Source organism: Mytilus trossulus, chromosome 13, assembly GCF_036588685.1.
Source record: "Mytilus trossulus isolate FHL-02 chromosome 13, PNRI_Mtr1.1.1.hap1, whole genome shotgun sequence".
Classification (NCBI taxonomy): Eukaryota; Metazoa; Mollusca; class Bivalvia; order Mytilida; family Mytilidae; genus Mytilus; species Mytilus trossulus.
In genome coordinates this window covers 25150524-25172616 of record NC_086385.1, presented here as the reverse complement: position 1 = coordinate 25172616, position 22093 = coordinate 25150524, and the positions used below count along the sequence as shown (strand labels likewise).

Below are 22093 nucleotides of genomic sequence, written 5' to 3'. Positions count from 1 at the left end.
CAGCCCACTATTCCGACAACCGATTACTCCGACAGCCCATTATTCCGACAATGCATTTTTCTTATGTGTATGGGTAAATTTTCTCTTAAAAAGACAAACTCCGTTCTCTGTAAATAAAGCTTTGAAGAGAATTGATTTGAACTGTAACATTTGTGGTTGTCGGTTTATCCTGGTCCCTCTTTCGTTTTACGTGTCTGGGTATTTTATTTTTCTTTACATTTTATCGTTTGTGTTTCCACTGTCAGTCTGTGCTGTTCTAGCTCTCTGTTTTTGTGTGTGTCTTGATCAACCTTCTTTCACTAGATCGTCAGTTACATTTCGCGTATCAGGGGAGTGAGGTTTCATCACTATTAACTACATAAAGAAATATATCGGAGTTGGATGTATATAACACTATCCGCCTTCTGTGGTCGCAATACTGTCTATCCATTGTATCACTCATCTGACTTTTATTTAAATAAATTTTGTCGCAGAAATAAGGGATTGATGTCGCGTCAGTCAAATTGAGAAAAACAAAGAGACAAATGCATGTCTCAGAAAAGATTAGCAATTCCAATTATGAATACGGTATCATGTTCGGGAATGTGAATCCACGAAATACGGAGACAGTACACAGCACTTCCAATAGCGATCGATCAGACATAGTCTGAGAGATGACACTCAATTTATTTGTAGTGATACCAATTTTATATCCCGAGCTTATTTCAAAATCTAGAAAAATATGCCTCTTTTATAATAGTTGAAGTTGAAGTGCAGAACTGATGGTTTACAACAAAACGAAAAACTTTATGACGGACATGAACATTTCGGCAACTTCTTTTTTTTTTTTTAAATATTCATGACGAAAAGTGACGGGTCGGTGACTGTTTATGGTATGGAAATATACAGTCAACGTATTTTGACTGTTCAAATAGAACGATACTCAGTGCAGTATAAAAGCAAATAACAACTAGTAACTTGACACTCATTTTTATTTAAAGATTGTTTTCAAGGACAAAAATATTTAGATATAATTGATTTTAAGGAAGGAAGTTCAGTTTAGAATCAGTGCTCATCCATTACATTAAGAACTGAAAATGCCAGATATTCAAAAAATCGTATTGTACAGCTGATAGAGTTGAGGCTGAGCGTCTTTTTTCAATCGAATGCTTTAATTATCAAAATTTGAGGGAGGAACTCTTTCAGCATAATAAGTCTAGCACATGTGGGACTTTGAAAAGTTAGATAAATATGATAAATCTTCGATGTAAACACACAAGAAAACTTTACTATTATAGGGGAAACAAATGATGATTATATTGTTAGTTCTTTTGAATTATGTAGTACATGGTTTGACACTGAATGTTATTTGATATCAATGTGCTAGTTGGTTTTTTTTTCTATTTTGTTTTGGCTCCGATTGTGACTGAGGCTTACGGTGTTTTACAGATACTTATATCATATTATTACTATGATATTAGTATTGTAAAGTCTTAATGTTGACCCAATCATTTAACCACCGCTTCGCAAAAGTGGGAACATACTGTTTTACCTCTGTCTGTCTGTCTGTCCATTCAACCGTCCACTTGTCAGTCAGCCCATCCGTGAGTTCTTCCGTCCGTCCAATGGATATTTTCGTTGCATCTTTTTCATGAACGACATTACAAGGATTTCTAAAAGGTTTATTGAAGTCGGCTATGTTGTGGTTGTTCCTGATTTTTATGCTGTTTATATACCCTTTAATTTGGAAAGTGAAATAATATTTTCTGTTCTTTTCTATAGACATATTTCGAATTGACTGTATAGAAAGTATTCAAACTACCTCATTCCTATGTTTTATTTATTTGTTTAAATATATTATTATACATATCTAAACGTAATAATACAGACAGACAAGTTTTATTTAACCCTGATACCCTAATACTTGGCTTGATAAGAGTCGGACTTATGGGTTGTCGGACTATTGAGTCGTCGGACTAATGGGTTGTCGGACCGATGGGCTATCGGACTAATGGGCTGTCGAAATAATGGTGTGTAACCAAGAAAACATTCGTTTCGCATTTAAATGTATCAACTATTCTTCATTTCAATTGTCCCAAAAAAAAATCTACATTATCTACATTTTGACTTAACCATCCTTAGTTGACGCCATATCTACCTGCGTATCACTTGGTTTTATATTACAGCTACTAAATATTTTATCATAACAATTTTTTGATATCATTTATCAGTACATAATAATTCTATCCAATGTTTTACCATTATATATTCTCTCTCTACACACAGGAAGTCAACCAAGTTCACAATATAAGATGTTCATGATGTAATTAACAGTACACTTTTTACTTTTAGTATACGTTTCAAAAATACATATGAACCCACTCAATAGCTTGTGCCTTATTATACCACCAACACATATATATATATAACCTATTAAAAATAACATTTATATTTAACAGCAATTTGTATTTAGAGTAAATGTGTCTATCTTCAACACACAATTGTCAATACAGCATATTGTTTTATAAGAAAAGTTATTGGTCAGAAGGTCCTAATTGTGTTCATCATATACTCACACTATGCTTTTCTCTTATAAATGTAAACTGTATCATGCACTCCAATAACTTCTGAATTTGTTGAGGGATCGTAACAGATAAGAGGTTCATCTAATGACGTGTTAATATTTGAAATTACTACTTCACTTTTCTTGCCATTAGAATCTACCTTGACAACATATCCCAAACAATCACCTTCCTTTTCACATAGCACTAGCACATTCCCATCATTATCTATGGTAAGACGTCTCAGATTTGTCATACTCGGATCAATAAATCTGAATTTAATATTACCGTCACTATCAATACAGATCAGCTAACTATGGTCTGTGATGATACAGTAAATATGTTGTGAATCAACATCGTAACACATATCATATGGTGTAAAACTAAGGTCAATACGTCTGTTTACACTTCCTGACATATCAATTACCACAATACCATGTATATCACTTATGTATAATTCGTTTTCTATGCATATAAATGCATCTGAATTATGTGTCATTGCAATATTTTGAATGTATCGAACATGAATTTGTTGAACGTCAACGAAAGCAATATTGTTATATTCAAGGAGCACAGCAACAGTATTTTTGTCCACTACATTAATTTTCCTTGGAATGTTGTCTAAGTGTCTTCGTTTCCCATTGATAGAAAATACCAATAATGCTGGAATATGTTCATTATAACCAGCTGTAACTATCTCACCGTCGGGTAAACATTGTATAGCCCTAATTAACCTGCTTGTATAAATATCGTCACTGATAGGGAATTTACAGTTCAATATAAAACTATCGCGGATATGTTGCATTGAGTGGCCCATATACTTTTCCTCGTTATCATGTTTTCTGGAACAGTCCTTACAGAAAATTGTATTACAATCAAAGCACTTGTACACATACATGTTTTTGCAAAAGTTGCATCTAAATAAAGAAAGAAAAAAGAATTCTCGTATCAACGCTAACTTTATTTTCAAATACATTAACAAATTATTCATTTAAAAAATAGTTGATTTGAACTTGGATATAAGAAATATAAACGAAAAAATTGTATTCTTTCCAGTTTAAGATATAATAAAATACAAAGAACTAAATATATAGAATAACCATACCTTGTCTCGAAATATCAATGTTATTTGTACAAGGCTTACACACAGGTAGATGGTGAGGCTTTGTCGAGCATTTCTACCTGTTTCGAGCCGAGTACAAATAACATTTATATTTCGAGACAATGTATGGTTATTCTTTATATACTGCAACTCTTATAACTGTCGTGAATGTTTTAAATGAAGTATTTAGGTTAAAACCATCATTTCTTAATTTTGAGCGAAAGACGTAAAATTTCTTCGAACCTGTATGTTTTATTAACGTCATAAATAAAACTCTACGGAAACGGATTGTAAACGCCATAAACAAGGCGATATACGGTCAGTGACTGTATATCTCATATGAATATACGGTTTATGCAATTTTACTGCTCAACTGGCACAGTTGGAGGACATAATTTTATATCAGACAAAGAAAAAGTTAGATATTTGCAGAATACATTTTTCAACTGAGACTGTTTTCTTCCGAAATTATATAAACATGATGATACATTTTCATTCATGAATTTAGTTTGTGTTATTTGTTAAAAGTTGTAATAGAATTATGCATTGATGTTAAACTAATTTATAAATTGCAATGCAGTGCATTTTTTCGTCTGAAAATATTTTTGTAGTTTTCAATATACATGAAGGTTGTACTATGACCCATTAACCCGCTTGCTGCCGGCCGTTTTTCAAAGTTGCATTTGATATGCCGGAAAATACGACAGATCAACGTCTGTGACTTAACATGCCAAACAACGACGTCATTCGATATATGACGTCATGACATAATGACCTTTACATTTTGGACCCATCGGAGAAAAACATAACACTGTTTAATCTTATTTTTTTTAATTGAAAGAGATACAGCATTGATAAGAAATTTGCATTAATTTAGCCATGGACATATGTGTCCCTCCGGCACTGCCGGTTTGGACAGATGTGTCCCTCCGGCAGCAAGAGGGTTAAGGGTATAAAATTTTTACTTGGATGTAGAGTTTTGTCATTGACAATCTTACCACATGTTCTTATATCTATAAATACCGTTATAATTTAAGATATTAAAAACATAACATACCTTCTTTGGCTTTGGTTTTCTGCAAAAAGTATGCAATAGATCTTATTGAAATGAAAATTAACATATAGTCCAATATATGCACAAATGCAAAAACATTACAACAACTTACCAGTAATATATCACATGCAATCAATATTCCATATACGATTAAGGAGAGGGAATCATTTGCAAGTTTCAAACGGCCTTACAAGTTTCCCTTTAAATTGTGTGGTCACAGTTGTTTAAAACGTAATTTGTTTGTTCTATATTCTTTACTTAACATCCATTTAAGCCGAAAAAAATTTGTTGATGTTTTACTTGTAAAAGAGTAATCGAAGAAGCATAATAATATCTAGTTCTTAATAATCATACTATAAAACACACATTTGACAACAAATACATCAACCTTTTTGGTAATTTTCTCTCCCAATGACGATTTCAATAAGTTGAAGAGATGAATAAAGAAAAATTCAGAACTCCAAAGAAATTTAAGACTGAAATTCCGTTACAAAATACCAAAATCAAATGGTGAAACACATCAAACGAGTGGAAAACAACCATTGTAAACCAACTTATTTTCGCCAGCAATTTATTTTCGCGACTTTCGCGAGTAGAAAAATAACGCGAATTTAAATCGTCGCGAATATGTATCACTTGGATCTTTTCTTATTTAACTACCTCAAGTAATTTAGAAATTCGCGAAATTTAATAGCCGCGAATTGGCCTAGATAGGACCAAACGCGAAATTAAGTATCCGCGAAAATAAGTTGGTTTACAGTATCATATTCCGAACTGGGTACAGGCATTTTGAAGAAAATGATGGATTAAACTCGGTTTAAAATCTTCCCTAACCTCCATCTGTGTAGGCCAGAATGTGTGATCAAAACAGAAAGACATAATTAGGTAAAATTTCAAATTGGGGTTACAGCAATTACAAAAATAAAGACAACAGTAGTATACTGCTGATCGAAATTCATAAATCGATTGAGAAAAAAAAAATCCGGGTTACAAACTAAAACTGAGGAAAACACATCAAATATAAGAGGAAAACTACGACACAACAGAAACACAGCATTAATATGTAATACACACAAAAATGAAATATAATATAAAAATGGCAATTTCCTGACTTGGTAGAGGACATTTTTAGAACAAAATGGTGGGTTGATCTGATTTTGTGGCATGCCAAACCTCTCTCTTTAAGGAAACACACGAATAATAGCTAACAAAATGTATCAGGACAACATTTAATACTTCAGACGCGCGCTTCGGCCACACATGTCTAACCAGTGACGCTCACATGAAAAAAGCTCGAAAGACAAGAACAAAGTTGAAAAGCACTAACGGGCACTGGAGAGCTCTGTCTGAAGACCAAAAAGTTGTGACCATTACAGCTAAGGTTTTCTGCCTGGGATAAAACATCCATATTAATATTTGGAAAAAATCATACTTTTGCAAACAGTAAATTTTATAGAATGACTGTATGATAGATACACATGCTAAAACCGGAGTGGTGGCAAACTACAGATTAAAAACGGATACAAATTGACAACAGCACAACAACAAAATGACGGAATGCATAAGTACCGAGCCTAGCTAAAAGGATATTATCAAAATGGCCATAAAGGTTAATAATTTAAAAGAGACAAATGAAGAAATCAAAAACATGTAATCTAGCTGATAAACAACGTCGGTATCAAGAATCTATACTTAAAAATCATCATGCTTTATTTGTGAAGTTGATGCGGTATCAACAAGATCTTAGTATCGTCCGATGAACTTTTTTTTTAGAAAAAAGGCGAGACGTTTTTAGACATAACCTCGATTCATTAACCTTCTGATTAGACACTGGTGACATTTTAAAAGGCACGAGTAGCAGCTACACTATTTTGGATAAAGCATGTTTTTGGAAAGGCATATCCCATATGCAGGTAAAGTTAGTAAATTGCTGCTTGGATGGGGGACATTGATAATATTGAAGTTAAAATCGCCTCCTTTGTCATAAATAATGGTACTGAGATAATTCCTGATTCCAAATTCTAGATATAAGTATAAAAGAGACGGAGAGGGTCGTGTCTATTGCTTCTTTAATTTCAGACTCTGGAGGATAAGTGAAGGCCATTTAGAGTAATGAACAAACATTAGTCTTGAGACAAAATCTCCTTCGCCTTACAGTGCAGGAACTTAATCCTTCTCTCAACTGGTATTTATGGACATGATATGTCTCTTTAAAATAATATTTGTAAATATTTGTTTGACAATGGCTACCTGATAATGTTCATGGTATCAGTTATTAACGTTGAGTTTTATGTTCATGTCTATTTTTGATTTGCAATTAGTAAATTCAAGAGGCTAACTTCTCTGATGTTGTTTCCAAGAACCATAAACTTTGACAGGGTAATGTTTATAATGGATCATACTTGTCCTATTATTTTCTGTAGGTTGTCATTCTATTTCGTTGAAAATTCGTCGATCAAAAAATAGGTAGAACGTTACATAATGGTTAAGGAGTATGTCATAACTGAGGATTTGCGTCAGTGGTAATTGTTTGATATGTCTATGATATGTTTGGTGCTAACGTAAATTTGGTGTTGTCAGATATTTAACAGGCTATACAAGTTACCTACAAATATAAGAATTAAAGTATGGAGTTGAATATCGAAATAAACACTTTTTTCACAACATAGAAAGAAATAGAACTTCACTTTTGTTACCAGTTTTAAAGGGGAAATATGCACAAAAGCTAAAATTGAACTCACTGCTTTCTAAATCAATCTCTTCTTCCTGTAAAATAATCATAGTGTCATTGATATCAGCCAATTCTCAAATTATATCAGCCTGCGTCAGATATTACTTCCTTAGACAAAATTACATGAAGATCTCTTTTACATTTTCCAATGAACATAAGAATTTTGAAAAAAAATCATTATCGTTATTTTTCTTCGAATTCTGATATCTCAATAAACAACAATATAATGTCATAGGGAAATTGCTTGTCGTTAGAACTATAGTGAGTATGAAGCTTATCAAAGTGTACTTTAAATGATGCAGGTGATTTTAAATGTTCTAATCAAACACTACAGCTTTTTTTGATAATATACAAGGCGCTGTTATCTTCTGTCGTCAAGTTGGCATGTTCTCTTACATTTATATTTTAATATTATATTTACATACTGTAAACCAGCTGCTGTATATTTCCTTGCTTGTATGCATTGTTTCGTGTTCTTTACAGAGATATTCACCAGTTTCCATTAAAGTCTCTAAATCAATTCTCTTACTATTGTAAATTCCATTTGCACATTTAAATTGGATTGTATATGTTATATTTATACCATATCGTTTTTTAATTGAATCAACAAGGTCTAACAGAACATTTTTAACGTCACTGAAACAAATATCTTCGCTACAATTCAACTGTTTAACTTGCATAGCGACTGCATTTTTTGAGAGACAAATAACAAGTGTTTGGCTACCAGATGTGTTGAGTTGAAATTCTCCAATGTTGCGATATATGCGCAACCGTCTATTTTTTTCAACCAACAGTTCTTTGCGTTTTACAAAACTTACTAAAATATGATTGAAATATGATGGTGGTAAAAAATTAAACTTTAGACAAAACCATGAGCTTTTTCTTCCATCTTCAGATTCCGATTTTCCTATAATGTTGTGTAATGGCCCCGCCTTAATCATGCAAGGCATATAAAAGTCGTTTCTTGCGTAATTATTTATCGGTCTCACAATGATATCAAACTTTTCCATGATTTGTAGAACAAATTGTTTACGTTCTGGTGAGTTCAATTCCGGAACTTTTTCTAATAATTTTTTAATTAATTTATCTGACAATTTGCCTGTACGTTCAAGGTCATCCCATTCTGGCATACCAATAGATTCATTTGTATACTGATGTGAAACAAAACATCTAAATGTATCCATTAACCATTTAGGATCTAATACAATGAAATTTCTCACATCCTCAAAAAATATGAGATTTCCAATATCATGTTCAAACTTTAGGAAAGAGTCTAGTTCTAAGGTCATCTGACTGTCATCATGGAAAGAACAATTCATTGCTAAATTTTTAGCATCAGTATACGAAATAACATGTTCCGGTGACTTCGTGTCAATTTCTTTTTCAAGAACTACCCAACGAGTTGGAAGATTATCTCCCCAAGTTGTTAAGGCCTTAGCATGACGAACGATATCTTCCCGCAGACTTTTAAATTCTTGTTTATCATCAGATGGAAGCGTATTTGATACATAATGTATTTTTCGAAGATGCCTCCGTTTTTCATGTCCAGAAAGGATTTTGCTCACATTACGCTCAAATTCCATCTTCTGTTTCTCTACCTACAATAGGAATTTGACAGAACTTAACGAAACCTATTTAGATGGATTAGATTATTTGTAATTGGAAAATTAATGAATTGTGCAAACACTAGAATCATTATATCTGCTAAAAAATCTCAAACTCTTGATTTTTGTTCTATGTTTTTGGTCGTTATACATGGAAACAATTTAACAAGCAAAAGCAATAGCAACAATATTCATGACATTATATGTTGTACTTGGGTGTTCTCGTTTTTTAACAGTATACCATTTTTCCGGCAAATTTATTAATAATTAATAATTAAAATGTTGTTACATCTGGTGATCCGTTTATTTGGCAATCGCCATGGCAGCAGCAGGGAATAAAAACATCTGTTGTTTGACCTGCCAGTCAAAAGCGGTTTTTTAGATATACTTTTTAACAAAAATTGTATATCTTGTAAATTCAAGCTGACAGTAGTTGCATGTATGTATAATTGAATTTTGTGCGCATGTTTGCAAAGCAGATATTTAAAACCCTTTAAGGATATATTCTACTGTCATACAAATAAAACCTACCTCAGAAACTTTGTCGATCCCAGTACCCACTATTATAACAGGTGGATTTAGTAAGGTATTTTCTTTATTGTGTACTGATGTGGTCGTATCGTCTCTGCTATAACAGTGTATGTTATCTAACCAGAAGTCAATATATTCTGAAATGATAGGGGACGCATGTATGTATAACAGTTGAAATATGATTTTTTTCTAACATTAGAACGTTTATGAGATACATTTTATTGACGAATAAGAGCTATAAGATACGTTTGTTCATAATTTGAATTTTCAATTGATAAACAAATCTTTTCAGCAATATGAAGATATAAAAATTTACCATATCCTTTGACTTTGACCTTAATTGTTTGTTCATGAATCAATAACCTCATATTTCAAGACTTTTGGTCTTTAAGATTTACTGTGTAACTGTTACAGCAACTTGCACACAAAAGAACAACAAAACAAGAACGTTTAAGGTAATTTCATAAAAGGGGAATTATATCAAAACTGACAAATTCAAAGGTTATCAACCAAAGAACGGTAAAAACAGTCATATTTCCAACTTCAAAAATTCATTTTTCGAAGAAAACGATGAGTTAATCGTGGTTTATAGCTAGCAACATGTGAAAACCAGTCACTTGTATTGCCGTTGCTTAAAAGTGTATTATATTGACAACATTAGGTGAGCAAACAAAAAAATAGAATGAAAGTACAATAATTGGGATCCAGCAACCAACATTTTGTAACATATTTTACAGATTCAATTAATATTTTATAGTGTGCCTTTCTATGTTGTGATGTTATACTGTTGTTTTAGGTGAGGTTGAAAGTTGGTACTTGATAAAACATTTAAAAATTTCAGCAATTTTTAGCACTTGATCTAAGTCAGGAACCTGACGTTCAGTGGTTGACGTTTGTTGATATGGTTGATAAGTGTTTCTCGTTTCTCGTTTTTATATAGATTATACTGATGTCTTCCCCGTTTGAATAGACACAAGCCATTTTGGACTGTCATAGCCTGCTGTTTGATGTGAGCAAAGGCTCTGTGTTGAAGACCTTACTTTGATCTATAATCATGGTTTACTTTTTATAAATTGTGATTTGGATGGAGGGTTGTCTCATTGTCTCATATCACATCTTCTTATATCTAAATACAACACAACTGACTAAAATTTCACAGAAAAAATTAACATAGCCTTTTTTCATTTGATGGTAGATTGAGAAATATACGCCAATTAAAAAGTGTTTGTACTTGTAAATGCATACCGTAAATGGTAAAATCAAGTAAAATATAAATTCAGAAAGGTGAATACACCAACTAATAATGATAAACATGTAAATATTTCATTGTTATATTGTATTTATAAGACAGTATGTACAGTAGTGTAAATCGAAAAAGGCAATTAGAACGGTTACCAGATCACCATATTAAAACCAAAGATGAATAGAATATATGACTCTACTTATCAATGTAGTTGCCGGTTTTATCATTATTTCGAAGGAAGTCTTAAGTTTTTCTACTCGAATTCTGCTTCTTACAATGTCATAGAAAATTCGGATTTATTTGATCAACCATTGCATAAACATGGCATTCGTCATTAGAATTTATTTTGCATACCTCCATTACTATCGAATTCTTTTTCTATCATGTTATCAAATGTTTTATTTGTAAAATCTTTAGATATATCTACAACCAACAGGTAAACAGCATTTGAACTTAGAAAGGTTTGATGTGTTGCATAGAATTCCCTCTGTCCAGCAAAATCCCAAAATCCACAGTTTGCAAATTGCTCCATATGATCAGGAGATCCATGATGATTTTGACCGGCTATAAGAAAGGAAAAAAATCCACTTGATTAACTGTATAAATGTATTACTATTGACATTGATCGAAGTCGGTGTAGAATGAATGCCGACGATAAAGAAAATTTATAACTTAAAAAAATTTAAAAAAAAAAATGTTAGTTCAGACTTTTCATGCTTTTTTTATTATTTGATCAAAAATGTTTGAAATTAACTATTTCATATTTGAGTACCTGTCTTTGGAAGAATCATGCAGGTTCCTGTTGATGGGTGATTCATGACCCCTCTCCGAATGTCTTTTTATTTTGTTATGAAGAAGGTGTAGTATGAAATAAAGATTCATGTATTATTTGTTTTTTTGTAACCTTGATTGCCATGGAAACCATCCTAACAAATTTTGCCTAAATACGTACAAAATTTGCCTTTGAAAATTGAAATATATGGGATTTAAAAGAACCATAGAAATAAAGTGAATCAATACAATCAATAGATAAAAACCCCAAACTAAACAAAAACTATAAAATTTTGAATTTACTAAATATTTTGTTTCCATAGCAACCATTTAAAAATGTGTTAAAATTCGAAAGTGAAAAATTTCAAAAACTCCTAAATTTTAAATCTTTTTATCTCCCAAGACCAACAATACCGTGGCATGTCTATGACAAATTTTGAGAGTCAACATTTTATATATTTAACAAATAAAAATAAAGTCGTGTGGTTTTTTTTCTTTTAAAAACTTCTTAGTAAAAAATTGTCAATTTTCACCAAAATTCAGATTACCAAACAGATGAATAATGAAACATTTTGAACTGAAAAAGCTAAAACCTTCCATTTATATGTGTATTTCTTACACAAATTTGGTAGTTATAAATGCGAATATATGATTGAACGAGATATGTTGGAAGAGAATGAAAATCGTTCTCTCTGAGTATGGTACCCATCAATTTTGGTTGTTTCCATGGCAACGGGTATTATACAGGGAAAATAAAAACAGAATTTTACTTATCTACCAAAGTTCTTATATTATAGATAATAGGGCAAAAAAATACTTCTGGGACATGAATCACCCTCTACATAATTTTTACAAGGACAGGTAATTGTAGAGGTCAATTGTGGATACGCGTTTAACAAATGGAATCATACATGAACATTTCCTTAGTCTGTTAGTCAACACAGTTATGCTAACTATGAAATATTATTGTAAATTAACTGTGTGTGAAATGTTGAATTAATCGGTATATTAGGTTTGTTAACCCCAAGGTATGGATTACTATATCTTAACTTGGCACAACTTTCAAATATGGTGTTAATGCTCTTCACCTTTGTATTTGATTTTGACTGTTTTCATATTCGAGCACCACTAATCGTGCTAATGGTCCTTATATATCCTTGGCTTTCAAATATATGGCTTCGTGAATTCAAATCCAAACATATCGCTTAGACGCAAAGAATAATATGTTGTTTCATGATTTTTAAAGTTGAATGGCTAGTTCAATTGAAATATTCATATAGTTCATGTAACACAATATTTGAAATAATAATTGAATGTCTAACATCATTTTTTTTAGTTTCTTTTAGTTTCAAAAAATTGTATTCAACTAAATTGTCTGATGTTGAAACATTCATATTCTCAAAATATCTTTGACAAAAAGTAATAAAAATGTTTTCATTTTCTTCATTATTTTTGAATTCGTATTTTGTTTAACTCTAATATTTACTATTCATCTTATAAAAATGTGGAAAATGTTGCAATTTCATCAAGTTCACTGATTATTCTTTACCAGTTAAATAGTTATAAAAACATCTATTGTTATCATATAAACATCCATTGAAATATTTGTGTTGGCATTCAAGGAATAGGTTACATAAAAATGTTGGCATTGGAGGAATACACCATTAAAAGATTAGCAAGGTGTTATTTTAATCTTTTGATCTTTACTCGAGTTTATTTTAACTCAAGGATTCACCGTTTCAGATGTAAACCACAAATCGAAAATATGATAAAAGAGTTTGAGACAGAAAACTAAACTGTTTGGGGAAGGAATATGATGGCAAAATATCTTAATCGCTGTAGTATATTTTTTGTTTGTTCTGCGTTTGCTCAGTTATAAATAAATAGGTGAATATTGTGTTGTATCAATAAAATATTGAAATACTTTCAATTGATTGATTTTTAAAAATAACAAGAATGTGTCCATAGTACACGGATGCCCCACTCGCACTATCATTTCTATGTTCAGTGGACCGCGAAATTGGGGTCAAAACTTTAATTTGGAATCAAAATTAGAAAAAGCATATCATAGGGAACATGTATACTAAGTTTCAAGTTGATGTAATTTTAACTTCATCAAAAACTACCTCGACCAAAAACTTTAACCTGAATGTCGCACTATCATTTTCTATGTTCAGTGGACCATGAAATTGGGGGTCAAAACTATAATTTGGCATTAAAATTAGAAAGATCATATCATGGGGAACATGTGTACTAAGTTTCAAGTTCATTGGACTTCAACTTCTTCAAAAACTACCTTGACCAAAAACATGAACATGAAGCGAACGTACGGACGGACGGACGGACGCACATACGGACGGACGGACGAACGAACGGAGGCACAGACCAGAAAAGATAATGCCCCTCTACTATTGTAGGTGGGGCATTATAATTGCCCCTGAAAAACAAGCGTTAAAACTAAAAAAAAAATTTTTTTTAAATATCGTCGGTAACCTTGAATATTTAAAATATCCAGAGAAAAATATAAATTGCATTAATATAGTTTGGTCTGCTCAAAGCAATTCAACAAGAGTATATATTGCACCAACCATTGCCAATTAATCACTCCTTCTTATATTTCTTCCGATAAAAATGTACATACTTAAAGACGAGTATATTTTTCCATTTTCTTTTCTATTTATAGTTATTACGTGGATTGAGAAACCAGACAGCTGTCAATATGGCTACACATAGAGCAATAATATTCTCAATTTAAAATCGCTGGTGATCTAGATCTATTATCTAACAGAATAAAAAGGTAATCTTAATGAATGTGTGAATTCTTTTTTATTCATCATGAACATTATATCAATTGTTCATATTGGTAGAATTATACTGTACTACTAATGCGAGTGCTACAATATCTTGAAAATGGAAATTTCACAATTGTAAACTTTAAATCATCTTTTTGGTCGTACAGTTTGTTCTTAACTGACAGATCGAGGGAGGAAGACGAAAATTACCATCCGTATCACATCTTGTAGTGCCAAACTACATAAATTTTGACAACAATCGCTTAAATTTCTTTTGGTTATAAAAACGAAAGGGATATTAGAGCTATCCCTACCATCTGCCTATACTCAAGCATTTAAGTAAAAAGTTTTGTGTATTTAGAAGAAAAAAAAGGTTTTTATTTAATAATCTATCTATATCATATCTAATATTCGGCTATATACATTCGTGCGTCTGAAACACTTTTCTGTTAATTAGATGCTTTCAAGGAAAGTGTTTGTAGAATACAATTTATAAATTCAATAAACATGATAAATGAAGAATCAAATTATTATTTACTTGTACGGAAATGCCACTTTCCAGTCTCTATGTCAATTTGACATTTCCGCCTTTCAATATTGATCCCATCAGTGCTTTCAACATCATCTATCTGTTCATCCATCAATCGTCTTAATAAGCATGTTTTTCCAACTGATTTTTCACCCACAATCATAATTCTGATAGTATGCCGTTTCGTTATACCAGACTTTGCTGCCTTCAGAAACTCCTCTCTGTCTTGAATTGACATACGTTTTATTGTTTCTGGCATTTCTATCAATATAAAAATATATAGTAAAAACAGAAATAAAATAGCATTATATTTGATAAATCAACAAATAAACATAGTCTTATAATTACATTAGATGTAAGCTTAATTATTATACGTTATTCTGAGGTCCATCAATAAAGTGCACAGGTAAAATTATAAAAAATTGATAAAATTGTGTTTTCATGATCCTAGCTAAAAAAATGAAATTATAAGTATTTAATGTGTCTTTTTGTAACTGCATAGGGTTGTGAAGGAGGGACGAAAGATACCAGAGTGACAGTCAAACTGATACATTGAAAGAAACTGAAAACGCCGTGGCTAAAGATGAAAAAGAAAAACAGACAAACAATACTGCATATGTAAAGGCGTTTTTGGTCCTCAATGCTCTTAAACTTCGTACTTTATTTGGTGCAATAAAAATACTTTGATTCGTGCGTCACTGATGAGTCTTTTGGAGGCGAAACAGGCGTCTTGCGAAAATATATAATTTTAATCCTGTTATCTATGATGATTTTATTAGCTAAGAAAAATATCAACGAAGAGAAATCATAACAACCGTTAAAGGGGGTAGGCCCGGTAAATGGCAGACAATTCCGACACATGTATTGAAAACTATTTGTGCGTTTTATCAGATACGTAATAAGTGCTTATCCATTGATACAGTGTTTATACTTAAAATGTCTATTTTTTTCAAATATAAAGGGCACTATTCTAGAATTTTGAATTTGAACATCAATTCTTATACAAGCTTTTGCTAATAGATAATCTACATTTTTGTACCAAGATAGTGTCAATGAATTCTATTAGCGTCTGCATTGATGACAAGGTCATTTTATAGTTTGGGATAAGAAACCAATTTAATACATAAAAATGTCAATTCGTTCCAAGGGTTTTCGTTAAATACTGAAAACTACTGTTATTCCTTATAAACTTGATATCAATTGTTATTGGGACAGTACAATTTTTACTTTTCCAGAAAAAAAAAGCAAAGACAATCTGTAGAAGATTTTGTAGTGGGAAAATGAATGTTTATCCAAAATTATCTTATATATCTTGTGCCTTGTAAGCCAACTTGTTCAAAGAGTTGGAAAATTCAAACGGTCAAATTCGATAAAACATTTTCAAGATTTTATAACTAATATGTTTTTTTGCAGGAATTAAACGGCAATGTTGAAAGAAAAGTTTGTTATCTGAATTGGCCAAAATGTTCACCTAATCAATAAGTAAAAACCGTTTTTGTTTTTTACATTTAAATTAGTATTAGCATGATATTTCAGATTTACATATTTTTACTTAAAAATATGTTTATTGTATGCCTTTTGACAGTCATGGGTATTTATAAAAGACAGCATGTGCTAAAACACGCAATGATGTATATCTACTAGTGTTTTCGACCGGGTTTTTTTGTTGTAAAATACCCAGAAACTGGTCATATTAAATGCTCCCTTAACATAACATTAAACGGTGAATATTTCAAAGACTTCGGCAGATGATGCATGGATCACTACCTTTTCGATGATGTAAATATAATAAATATTAAACAAGAGGAAAAAAGTATGTTTTTAAGACCTACCCCCTAAAGAACTAATTAACAATATCTTGTAACGACTGATTAATTATGTTCAACGAGAAAGATCACAGTTACTAACAAATCAACAGCTTCTCGCATTTTAGTTCAGGTCGTAATGAGCTTTTACTAAATAGCACACGAAAAAGTATATGAAAAGTACGTAGAAAAGTTTCTTTTTAAGAAATGATTCTTTCAGTTATCATGTTTGGATTTTCAAAAAAAAAATCTTCATCGTATCTGAAAATAATCCTAGTGTATACTAATTGATGTGTCGCCAGCATTTCGGACTACACATATAAATTAAGCTGTCAATTAATGATACATACTTAAAACATTTTGTCACACATACACATCATTAAAACTGTGGTGAACTATGCACTCAGTGAAGACATACGGAAAATAATTATAGCGTCTCCAACAAAGTCATGTGAACTCGATCCATTACCAACCCAACTTCTAAAACAATGCTTGGACTACTTGTTACCAGCTATTACACGTATAGTCAACAGATCGATATCGGAAATGTGTGTTCCAACGCCTTTTAAACAAGCGGTAGTGAGACCACTATTGAAAAAACCGAATTTAGACAAAGAAGTGTTAAAAACTATCGGCCGGTCTCAAATTTACTATTCATATCCAAGATAAATGAGAAAGTCGTTGCCACTCGTTTTGAGAATCAGATCACGTCTTATTCTCTCTATGATCATGTTCAGTCAGCGTATCGTGCCTGCTGTTATACGGAAACCGCTCTCTTGCGCGTCCATAATGCTATTGTGTGCGCACTTGATAATAACTGTTGTGTCGTCTTGCTTATGCTTGACTTATCTGCTGCATTTGACACTATCGACCATACAATACTTCTCATTCGTTTAGAGTTTTTATTTGGGATAACTGATTAGGCACTGTTGTGGTTGAAATCATATTTGACAGATAGAACTCAGCGTGTTTCTATCGGATCAGTACAATTGGATGATATATAACTCGGCTTTGGTGTACCACAAGGCTCTGTGTTGGGATCAACACTTTTCTGTTTGTTTGCCAAACCAGTCGGAGAAATTTGCAGGCGACATGGGATGTCTTACCATTCACACGCTGACGTCACGCAAGTGTATCAAGTCATTAAACCTCTTGCAGACTGGTCTGACCTCTCCAATCGTCTTGAGAACTGTTTATCGGATATCAGTGCATGGATGAGTATCAACATGCTTAAATTAAACCAAGACAACACCGAATTAATTGTGTTTGCACCAAAACAACAACTAAAGCAACTATCAAGTTTCCAACTAACATTCAATGGAACTATATTGACTGATGCTTCTTGTGTGAAAAATCTTGAATTTTGTTTTGACAAAACACTCAGCATGGAACAACAAGCTAGTGCAACGACAAAAGCATGTTTTCATCAGATACGAAATATTGGTCGCATTAGATCCCTGATTACAGATGAGGCATGTAAGACTCTAGTGTGCTCACTCGTTACATCACCACTAGGTTATGGTAATGCGCTGTTATATGGAACAAATAGCTGTGTAATAACAAAACTACAGCGTGTGCAAAATACAGCAGCACGGCTAATAATGCGCAAGAGAAAATACGATTCAATAACACCAGTTCTAATTTCATTGCACTGGTTACCGGTTCATTTTCGTTGTCAGTACAAACTCCTGTTGTACATTTTTAAAGCAATGCATGGCAAGGCACCATCATACCTACAGGAATTAGTTGAACATTACAAACCTGGTAGAGCCTTGCGATCGGAGAAAAGCATGCTGTTACGACTACCAAACGATGTTAGGACAAAACGCAATGGTGAACGACGGTTTGATATTTCCGCACCAACTCTTTGGAACAGCTAACCTTCATCCTTACGAAATGAACAATCTCTTGACGTTTTTAAAAAGGATCTTAAGACATATTTTTTCCGAAGTGCTTTCATTGATTTTTTGTAAATTTTGAAATTTATGAACAATTTGTTTTACCAGTTGATTGTATTGTGAACTTTTACTTAATAATCTTTAATACTTGAGTCACTGTGGTTTAATGATAATTATTATTTAAAATTTATACAGAGGAAATTTTAAATCATATTTAATATACTTCTTATAGGTTTTTTTTCTTAACTCATTTTTATTTTTTTTGAAACTTTTGACTTTTCTTTCATTTTCATTAATTTTAAATTTTTGATATTTTTTTGTGTGGGTTGTACATTCTTTTATATTATTCTATTTAACCGACAATCAATGTTTTCATTTTACACGCCACTGCTCAGAAATTGTATTTATGTGATTGTATATTTTGCTTTTACCTTATGTATCTTATTTTTTTATTCATGTTAAGCGCTTAGGGTATTTTTTCAAATTATATAATGCGCTATATAAATATTGTATAATAATAATAATAATAATAATAATTTATTAAATGTATTACCTTTAACGTTTACATTTCCGATACTCGTAGCCCCATTAATCTTAATGCTATATGTCCCACTGTCTCGAACACTCGTTGGTGCTAAGGATAGGGTATGTAAACATTCTTGTTTCCTTTCTATTGTCATCCTCGCTAGTAAATCTATTTTCTCATCATCCTTAAACCATAGGGCATGACAGTTTTCTTCCACTGTTTCACACTCAAGTTTTATATCTATGCCTTCCATGGTTGTTATATCTATTAAACGTCGTTTGAATATAGCTATTTAAAGAGATGAAAAAAATAGTGCAGTAAACGCTTGAGGTGTCTGCAAAAAAGTTGCATAAGTCGATAATATTATGACAATAAGAATAGAAGACAAAAAGACAAACTACATTAACAGTATGGAAAAAACTTTTTTTTATATGATATCGGATATGTTCTTTATATTGTATCTACAATACCCTTCCTTTGTCACGAATGTGATCTACCGAATTCTACTATTTACCGGATGTGTGTGCCACATATGGATCAGAATCTGCTTATCCATCCAAAACACTTTAGATCACTCCCGGTTTTGGTGAGGTTCGTGTTGCTTAGTCTTAGGTTTTCTATTTTGTGTCTTGCGTACTATTGTTTGCCTGTTTTTTTTTTTTCAAGCCATGGCGTTGTCAGTTTAATTTTAATCTATCAGTTTTACTGTCCCTATGATATCTTTTCTCCTTTTTTAAATACATGAGACTAATCGAAGACATATCTTGTTTTCTTAGAAACGCTTCACATACGACTATTAACAAGTTTTCAAGTCATTTTACTAAACAATATTAAGACAAACAAATTATGTTTGGTTTTATATAAGGCAAATTAAGAATTCACATTATGGTAATTATAAAAAATATGAATTCTAATTGTTACTGTAGATAAAGAATTCATTTCTTGAAAATGATTTGGATAACTACATGTAAGTGCTGAATTGTAAGTTTTGATAACATGATTTGTGTGCAAAATTTTCTGGAACCGTAAAACTAGGACCCATATTATTATATTTTAGCATTGAAACTAACATCAAGAGTAGTATTATTTTTCTTTTTACAGGTAAGCTACAAATCAGAAAGCATTTGTTATCACTGGTTAACCACGAATATGATTCTTACCGCTATTTTTTCAGTTGCTTTTTGTTCAGTCGTTTCTAAATAAGGGCAATTGCAATAAAATACCTTTCACTTTGATTGAAAATTCCATTTCCACGTTTTCTGCCTTAACACAGTATGTTCCAGAATCTGTGGCTGTTGTTTCTACGATTGTTAATGTATGCTGATTACCTCTGCTGGTAATCAAAATGTTGCTAGACTTATGTAGTTCACTTCCCTTTTTGTACCATTTGACTTCAATGTTAGCTGTATGAATGGAGCACGTCATTTCAAGTTGGTTACCTTCGGTACAATGCTGTGTATCGATCGTCGAAGTAAACATTGCTGTAAAATAATATATGAATGCAAACATATTAATTAATATTGAACGCTTGTTTTATATTCACACATTATTTGGTTATTTAACTTTTGAAATATATGTAATGATGAAATCATTTCAAATGTTGATTGCTTTAAAATTTTCTGGTATCGAACGTAAAAATTAAGAAATTCGAAAACAAATTCAGGTAATGGTTCCCCAGTTCGTATTCATATCATATCCTATACAATAAAATACATTTGCTCGTAACAATGGCTAGGCAAACGAATCGTTAACATAACTGTTGTCATGTAAAATTTACTCATGATGGACACCTTTAACATAATGTCAGTACCGAAACACTTCTTACTGAGTTGATGATAACCTCAATATCTATTTCACGAACATTTTAATCGATGACAATTCTATTCGTAATCGATGACAATTCTATTCGTAAAAAGTAAAATGTTATATGTTGAACTATTTGAACTATCAATATCAATATATAAAAGGACTCACCTGTTTGAACAAACTTTTCAGTATTTGCACAAGAGTCGGTGCATTTGTTTACTCAGTTGTGCGTAGTAAAGAACAGTACAGTATTACTAATTTAAGGTTTACCACTCTTGATTTTGACTTATCGTAGCTTGTTTTGAAAACACACTGTATAATTAGCTGTTGGTGTATAGAAGGCTTATATTTGAAAATTAAAATGCTACATTAATTTAAATGGACAACATATGTTGATGATCAATGGTCAATATATCATTTTGATATTGTAGCTGGGGCTTCCGAATGCAAGTTTGACAATTAACACATACATACCGCAACACTGATATTGTTTTTTTTTAATGTTAATGATATTACTTATATCCACTTCGTTATCAACTTAAATCTTAACATTGATATGCATTTATAAACGTGTGTGTATGTGTTGGTGTGTGTGTGTGTTGGTGGATGGGTGTGTGTTGGGCTGGATCAGAGGGTTAGAACAAATAGGTAAATACTCTAAAAATAAGTTTCTTACGTTTGATAATCAATTTAGAAAGCCTACTTCTGTGTCCTGCCACCTCCAAACAGTACGTTCCAACATCTTTTTGAGTAATATTTGTGATTTTTAATCTTTTCCAGACACCATCTACAAATTTTTCAATATTGTTCAATGCTGGTAAAAAAAGATCATTTTTCAAAAAGGTACCCGTTAGTCTGTCATTCAACAACTTGTACTTAAGTTTAAAAGTTTGTCCCTCAACTAGCTGTATGTCACTGGGAGGTTCTTCAATGAAGCTACCTGCAATCAAAGGTATAAATGGTAATCGATACATTCATATTCGTACATCTTTAAATGTTGGACTCTACAGAAAAGAGTTGCACTAATACCATTTGTAATATACTATGTTATGGGTTGATTGTTATCCCTCATTGTTGTGCTATAATAATAAGTTGTGTAACGGCTGTTAATATCTAAGTGACTATTTCATTGAAAACATACATTTTTTGGTTTCATCCAGT

General features: G+C 31.9%; 1 protein-coding gene across 1 annotated transcript; it reads right to left on the bottom strand.

Annotated features, from left to right (window-relative positions):
* Positions 1 to 2556: 2556 nt before the first annotated feature.
* LOC134694185 (uncharacterized) lies at positions 2557 to 20663 on the bottom strand. Its single transcript, XM_063555182.1, has 9 exons — positions 20350 to 20663; positions 19154 to 19414; positions 14907 to 15158; positions 11160 to 11369; positions 9563 to 9699; positions 7853 to 9025; positions 7438 to 7462; positions 4700 to 4718; positions 2557 to 2812 (listed from the first exon to the last, which is right to left on the bottom strand). Exons 1-9 carry the CDS (start codon positions 20633 to 20635, stop codon positions 2557 to 2559), a joined length of 2619 nt encoding a protein of 872 aa, XP_063411252.1. The 5' UTR covers positions 20636 to 20663.
* Positions 20664 to 22093: the final 1430 nt, after the last annotated feature.